Raw genomic sequence first — 7728 nt, forward strand, 5'->3', positions numbered from 1 at the left:
CAACCAATGAAAATGATGTGTGAAAACACCTTCCTGTTTCGTGGTGTGAAGTTGAAGAGGGCGCCGCATGAATTACTGTCACAAAACACTGTCAAGCCAGAGAGAGGACAACTTCTGGAAATGGGTGAGAAGGACTTTAATGTTCATTGAAGCCGGATATTGTTTTATGTATTTACTACATCAGGCTGAATATTGTGTAGTTTTTGATCTTGATAGATTTTAACACTTTAAATGACCTTGTTTATACTATTTGTGAAAAAATGTACTATGTATACTTTTGTAAATGTGAATGTATGTTACATTTATTTGTATGTAGATTTAGAAAACCATAATGCCTCATGAATTTATTTTTAACTTCAAGTGCTCAAATTAATATCACAATATCTCACAGATCAATATCTGGTAAAAAAACACCATGGCTAATGCATTTGTTGATATGCGAACCACTAAAAAGTAACTGCACACGTTGGAAAACGCTTGAGAAATAATACAGTATATCCAAAAATATTTCTTCAACACACGAAATGGAGAAGTTAAAGGCTATACTGAAAGCAGAATTAAAGGTTCAAGCCACAGCACAGGAAATAAGTGATCTCAAAAGAGAAGCATATTGGTTTTGCACAAGTCATATCACTGTGGGTGGAGGGGCTATACGAGGTTGGTGAAGAATCACATTTCATTCTCGGAATCACGATTCATTCCCAGAGCTTGTGATTTTTAATATTTTGAGAATTTTATTTTCCTTTTATGGAAGCATAAGACATGAGATTAAAATGTACCGTATTTCTTAATATCTCATATTCCACTACCGATATTGTGTTTTTTAACAGTCATCTGTCCTAAATACAAGGAATAATTATGCTTTATGTTCAGTACATTGCAGTTTGTTGCTTGAGGTTATCTCACCATTGCCAAATATTGTAGTTTATGTGTTATGCTATGTGTTACAATATCATACAGTGCAGCATACAAGCGGTTGTGTTCATGAGCAGGAAGTGGTTTTGCAACCTGTGGTTTTATATCAGACTCAGTTTACAATGTGTTCTACAAATATCTTCTTTTTTTTTTTGGTGCTGATCAATAATCTGACCATTACGCAAATTACAACGACATTCCCAGCAGTGATGATGTAACACTTTTTATGACTCTGTTTTGCATGTAATGTTTCGGAAACATTGGACGTTCACCAATATTTCTCGTAATGAAGAAGTGCTTGCTTCCTTGACTGCAGTTCTTTGAATTCAAACTCATTCGGAGTAAAATGCTAAATGTCTTATCCGTGCTCTGTGTGTCTCATGAAGCTCCAGAGGACCAGAGTGAGACGTCACAACAAACGGCAGCCAGTGACGAAGACAAGGGGACGGAGAAGCAGCAGGTACTAACCTCACTGCTGATGAAATGTCAGTTGGCCTCCTGGCATCAGTTACAGTTAATCAGTGACTACAGACATGACTACTCAGAGTGAGCTGTGTTTTCATTTCCCCTTTTTAGTGAATTTGAGATAGTGGCGACATTTTTCAAGTGCTGATTGTGTGCGTACAGTCGTTTCATGTTGGTGGATGATTGTGAAATGAGTAACAAGGAATAAGTGATTCTGCTTTGTATCCTGAGAGGGCCATGAAACGCACGCACATCTCACTCTGATGATCTGATGAGACACACCGCAATATTTTCATTGCACATACAGAAACTGCAGGAGGTCCTCACAAGCCACTGATTCTGGTAACTGAAATGAGAGGCACAATATGAGAAACACAAATTAGCTCATCAAATTTCCAAAGCTGATGTTAGTTGAAAGCCTGGTGGTTTCTGTGGTGACCTCCGGCCTGCCGATAGCATCAATCCAGCACGCCACTGACAATCATAGCGAGAGTCACACATCATTGACATCAACATCACCCACTCGGTTTTCCAAAAAAAAATTTCATCTAGTGGAAATCAACTGCGTGTTTCACAATGATATTCGCACTCTGAGATCTGCAGCGAAGGGGCTACAGTGTGTGGCTTCGAGTGCAGACGTTTCCTGTTGGCAACCATTGATGCAGGAACCTGAAACTTTTGTGAATCAGATCTGAAAACAGTGACTGAAAGTTACTGAATACCAGTGAATTTTGTGCAAGATCCCAAACAAAATTTTTGCAATTTCCACCTGATTTTAGATGCAGGTGGAAATAGTCAAAATCAGCCAATCAAAGTTCTGGAAATACAGACAATTAAAAGTGATTTTCAGACATTTTGAATATGATATCTGCAATGGGAAGAGCTTGTGATAGAGAAGTGGAAAGTCAGAGCTGTTGGCTGGGAACAGCAGTGTCGGGCCGCTGAACTGTGACTCAGTCGGGGCTATCTTGGTTAGAGGCCTGTACCTTCACTATTACTCACTCTAGAGGCCTACTTCTCGGAACCAGGAACCGCATAGAGGAACTTTATTCAATATGAAACCACGTCGAGCTGTGTTGTTGTAAAATGACTGCTACAGAAATAAAGCAACTTCTCCGTGTGTGTTGCTGATTCAAAATAAAATATCGACACAGTCCATTGTGGTCTCTTTTGACATCCAATCTACCGAAATTGATCGTCAGTTTTGACACAGGCGGGTGATGTGAGATTTCACATTTAGATATGTGGCGTGAAATGACAGAAGTGAGTATATCAGCATTTGTGCTGGTGGGAATATTATTGTTATTTATCTCTACAACATACCGTATATTGCCAACACCAAAAAACAAGGTTAAGTTTTATAAAGAGATAACGTTTTAAAAGCACAATCCCAAAATCAAACATTTAAAACAACAAGAATATCATCCGGGTGAAAATACAGACACTTCTTTGTCTTCGTCAACAGTTTCTCTTCTTGAGTCTTCATCGTTTTCTACTTCTTGAAACCTTTCTAACTGATGATTTTGATTCTGCATGGCTTCACTGTTTCATTTCTCCTTTCTCGCAAACCACAAATAGTGACATTGTCAATTTCTTCTACTGGAGTTCTGGGTAGTTGTTGTAACACTTGTTACCTCTAATTTCTTGGTATCTTAAAATCCTCTGTGACACATACTTCTGCAGAAATACAGCAAACACGCAACCAGTTAATTCTCGGATATTACATAGCAGCATCTTTATTCAAAATCGGCCTCTTCATCAGTCACCACGGATATATATTGTTTAAAACACTTTCTTTTGGCTTATGTTTGTTTTTTCAAAGTGACATTTGTGATACCAGTGACTGACAACTCTAGACCAAAAACCCCACAAGTCTGCTGCTTTCTCTCCAGACAGGATGTGTAGCGGTTATCTATTGAAAGTAGCGGTAAAACCCTACTCTCTGATTTTGATGTTTCATTTCAACATTTTGCATCCCCATGAGATGACTCTCTTCTTTCCCATCTATGATAACACCCTCAACTGTAAAACAGGTTTCTATATATCAGCGCAGTGGGCTGTATCACATTTACAGGAGCTGCTTGATTTTTCATGCAAAACATTTTTTTTCTCTAATGCATCTGTTTTTTCCACTCTAGGCTTCCCCTTCTGTTATTGAGATCCTCTATGACTCTACGACTGAATGTGAGGAGGAAACGAGGCCCAATCTAGTGCAGATGGAGGAGAAGGCGTTTATATCAAGTCTGCATTCTTTTATGAAGGACAGAGGAACGCCCATAGAGAGGATCCCACATCTGGGCTTCAAACAGAGTGAGTTGACGTTCATTAGTGTTGAATGAACACATTATTCACGTGGTATTGAATGATACTAATTTGGTTCTCATTTTTATGTTTTTTTTCTCAGTTAATCTTTGGAGGATCTACAAAGCTGTTGAGAAACTTGGGAGCTATGATTCAGTAAGTGTGAGTTCTGTATTCAACTGGTTCACAGGTTTCTAAGTGGAAAATGAGCTATAGGTCAGGTGTCGTAACAATTGGTGGTTTCTATCACACACTAGAGGACATTTAGCGCTCATTGCTCTTTGATGTTGACGCAAGTGGGACAAGATCTAAGCATGCAACTCATGTTGAAATGGTACTAGAGCGGGGCTGGGGCTCTAGAGTTGACCATCACCACCACCACCATCATCACCGCTGCCACTGTGACGCAGGGATTGTAAACACAATATAGGCCGCCTACACTAAAAATGAAAGTGTGTGTGAGAAAGCAAGCAGACAAAAGACAGCCACCTCCCTTCCCCAAAAACTGTTTTAAAACTAGACTTGAAAGCAGGTACACCACCAGGGTAAAAGCACCTGATGCAACTAGGAAGGCACACTATTGCAGAGCAAATTAACTTAAATTTAAATTAAGTTTTTATTCATTCTTTTTTTTATCCTAAGCACTTTACAGTTTTGCCTCTAAGGCCCAAGGAGAGAGGAGCACTTGAGCCACAACATCAATTAAAGCTGCGGTTGGTAACTTTGAGCAAATGTGATAACACTATCACTGTCACAATATCCTGACAGTAGTGCATGAGACAGATAATCTGTTTAAAAAAAAATGTGTAAAATGAGGAAGTATGTGACCCGGCTGCCTTGTTGAAAACAGTCGAGCCAAAACCAAACACCGCCCACCGGCCGCAGCAAACGCTTCTCATTTTACAGCTAAACCGTGCACTAAAATATGTTTCTGAAAATATGTGAAGTGAGAAATAAGCAGTGATTGACAGGTGCGTTAGAGAATCCTCGGCTCTGATTGGTTGTTTTTCTTCGGGCACGTTGAAATCTTACAAATGCCATTATGAGCACAGGAGGACACAGAGGAACACGATTTTTGATGATTATCTGTCTCATGCATTACTGTCAGGATATAGTGACCGTTTTATAAAAATATTTTTTTATCATATTTGCTCAAAGTTACCTACTGCAGCTTTAAAGACATTAAATAAAACAAAATAAGAGTAATAAATAGCAATAAGTTGACCTGTTTAAGCTTCAAACAATATCTGATCACTTCAGTTTCTTCCACATGGAACATGCAAATACTATATCCATATACAGTATATATAGACCTATTTACAACAGCACAAAAAGGATACTAATATAAATGATAATATGCGCCCCCTGGTGGCAGCCACATATTAAGTAGCCCTTTAGTTTGTAGGGTACCTGGCGTGATGAGCCGCCAGTCACTTCTCAAGCATTTAAATGAAAAATTATTGCAACTATTACAGATGTGTAATATGCATTTTTTTGTGTAATACAAACAGGTGACCGGACGGCGTCTTTGGAAGAAAGTGTATGATGAGCTGGGAGGAAGTCCAGGCAGCACCAGCGCTGCTACTTGCACTCGCAGACACTATGAGAAGTGAGGATGATTCTGTTTCCAACTTACCTGTCAATTCAATCACTATATCAGCAACTGATTTCTAATCAGGTGTGTTTCTTTAGGCTGGTGCTGCCCTTTGAAAGGCACATAAAAGGAGAGGAGGACAGACCTCTGCCTCCGAGCAAACCGCGGAAGCCATATAAGAGGAATTTGGATGGCAAGGTCGCCAAGGCCGAGAGGAAGAAGAAAAGGACTCAGTCGGATAGAGAGATGGATTCAGAGATGGAGGTGACATACTTTATTTGTAAAGTGTCTAAAAAAAGAGATAAATCTGCATACATAAAGTGTCCTAAAACATCCCCTGTGTCATTTCATAGATACTCTCCCAGAGAAGTCCAGAGGCTGCCTGCCAGAGTGAAGCGGTAATGCATCCTCACCCAGCTCTCTGGGCCGCCACCTCTGACAGACGCCACTCAGACTGCTCTCAGCCAAACAGAGCCACCGCCGCTGGTGGTCTTTGCACTTCTGTCTACGCCCACCTTGTCCAGGTCCCCACACCCACCCCCTGGACCGCTCATATCCCATCAGCTGCCGGAGAGGTCATCTCCCCTCTGGAGAAAAAGAAGCGAATGGCTCAGGCGAGCCTTAACATGCCCCTGAGTCCTCAGAGCGAGGATAAAGAAAGGCCTTCCGTCATCCACTGCTCCCAGTCTCCGGCCCGGGCTTCGTCCAATCGGAACTGCACGTCCTCTGACAGCTCCCCGCTGCCTTTGTCCCCGTCCTCTTCACGCAGCCCTTCACCTTACTCTGTCTCATCAGAGGACGGTCCAGAAAGGAGTGAAGATAAACCCGCATCAGGCTCTGAACTACCCCAAAAGTGTTCCAGCTCTGTGAAAAATACATCCGGCTGCAGCGAGGAAAGCAAGTCTCTGAGCTGCAGTCAGACCTCCAAAGACCCTGCAGGACAGAATAAAGACTCCCAATCCACAGACTCCATCAAAATACAGATTAAAGACTCTGACTGGAAGCCAATCCACAAAGAGAGTGGCAAATATTCCACCCATCCTTTCTACCCATCCCCCTATTTAACAATGAGATCTGATTGGGCTCCAACATCTACCTCAAGTTTTACCAAAGTTATCCCAAAATCTGTACAGCTGTTGCGGCCCGCTCCCATTCGGCCAGGTTATAGTAATAGTAAAATCCAGCAGGGCAGATCGATGCAGCAGGACTCTGTGACTTGTGCGAAGAAGCTGAACAACACGGCTCCGTGGCTTTATCAGGCAGAGAAGAGGGAGAAATCCAGAACAATGCTGCAAAAAGTTCCCTCCACTCAGCAGAGTCTGGCTCACCATTCCACCGCCAGCCTGCCGGGGTCGTGCGTCCTGTCGAGCTACGACAAATCAGGGAGAGACTCTCGGCACCAGCCTCTACTGCACCCTGCTTTTCTCCAACACAGAATGAGACTACCTCAATCTCAGCTAATGTACCGACATGTCCCGATGAGTCCAGCTCACCCTGCTCTCATTGGCTCTGCTGTTTACCCATATAGCTACTCCATTCCTCTGTTACATCCACACACTGCATACACCCATCCTGGCATGCATCCCATTTACCCGCAAAAGCTGTGATTCTTTTTTATTTCAACACCAGACAGAAAATCATCACAATTCATCTTTACATTGGACAAGGCAGCCATTGAGCTTGTTTGCCTTCTTTTCTATCGCTCAGTGTAATTTTGGTGAAGCCTTACGTTTGTTTTAAACATGGCTCAAGTATGCAACACACAGATATTTAGGTTCTGTGGCCTCACACGCAGCCGCCCACCTGTGGGAGACTAATAATGAACAATGTGACTGTGTTGACCTGCTGCGGCCAAAAGCAAACTACACTGGAAGGAAATGATGTCACAGCAGTGATGGATAGAGATACAGTATTTATAGGCTCACTGTGAAACCGGTTCTATCGCGCATCAAACAGGTGCATTATTATTGAACTCAAGGCAGAACAATAAATGCAAAATGTACTTATTAAATGTATGTATTTTCTTATAGCTGTAGTTTGATAAAATACAAAACCATAAGCCACAGTGCTACAACTTCTTGTAAATTTCACTCAATTACATGTACAGGAAAAAAGTTTTTGTGATTATGACAGATTGTCAATAGATTGCTTAAACATAGCCAGTAAAATCAAATTCTGTCTGAACCACAGTTGTTGCACATTTGTTCTTCACTTGCGCAATTTCAATGCTTTGTTTTGAAAGCGAAGAACCTCCTTACTGTACTGTACTGTGAAGTCTGTTGAACATAATGATACCATATAAATACTGCATGTTCCATGTATCAGTGTTAAATATTTTTCTAAGATATTATAAGCAGATCTCATTATCATTCAAATGTATTTAAACAGAAAATAAGCAAGAAATCATAAATAAATGGCACAAAAACAACATAAAAACTGTGAAAAACCTTTGA

The 7728-nt window shown here is 41.1% G+C and overlaps 1 protein-coding gene across 1 annotated transcript; it reads left to right on the forward strand.

The window, feature by feature from the left end:
* Positions 1–7728, forward strand: arid5a (AT rich interactive domain 5A (MRF1-like)). Its single transcript, XM_037779145.1, has 7 exons — positions 1–124; positions 1302–1375; positions 3519–3690; positions 3785–3837; positions 5193–5290; positions 5374–5539; positions 5629–7728. The coding sequence occupies exons 1-7, from the start codon at positions 7–9 to the stop codon at positions 6880–6882; spliced, it is 1935 nt and encodes a 644-aa protein (XP_037635073.1). The 5' UTR covers positions 1–6; the 3' UTR covers positions 6883–7728.

The sequence above is a fragment of the Sebastes umbrosus genome, chromosome 8, assembly GCF_015220745.1.
Source record: "Sebastes umbrosus isolate fSebUmb1 chromosome 8, fSebUmb1.pri, whole genome shotgun sequence".
Classification (NCBI taxonomy): Eukaryota; Metazoa; Chordata; class Actinopteri; order Perciformes; family Sebastidae; genus Sebastes; species Sebastes umbrosus.

Bases quoted from the DNA above. Each gene is read 5' to 3' on its own strand.
- arid5a (XM_037779145.1), top strand. From the start codon at position 7: ATGAAAATGATGTGTGAAAACACCTTCCTGTTTCGTGGTGTGAAGTTG. The intron at 125-1,301 runs GTGAGAAGGACT...TGTCTCATGAAG, and splicing joins AGGACAACTTCTGGAAATGG to CTCCAGAGGACCAGAGTGAG. The intron at 5,291-5,373 runs GTGAGGATGATT...GTGTTTCTTTAG, and splicing joins ACTCGCAGACACTATGAGAA to GCTGGTGCTGCCCTTTGAAA.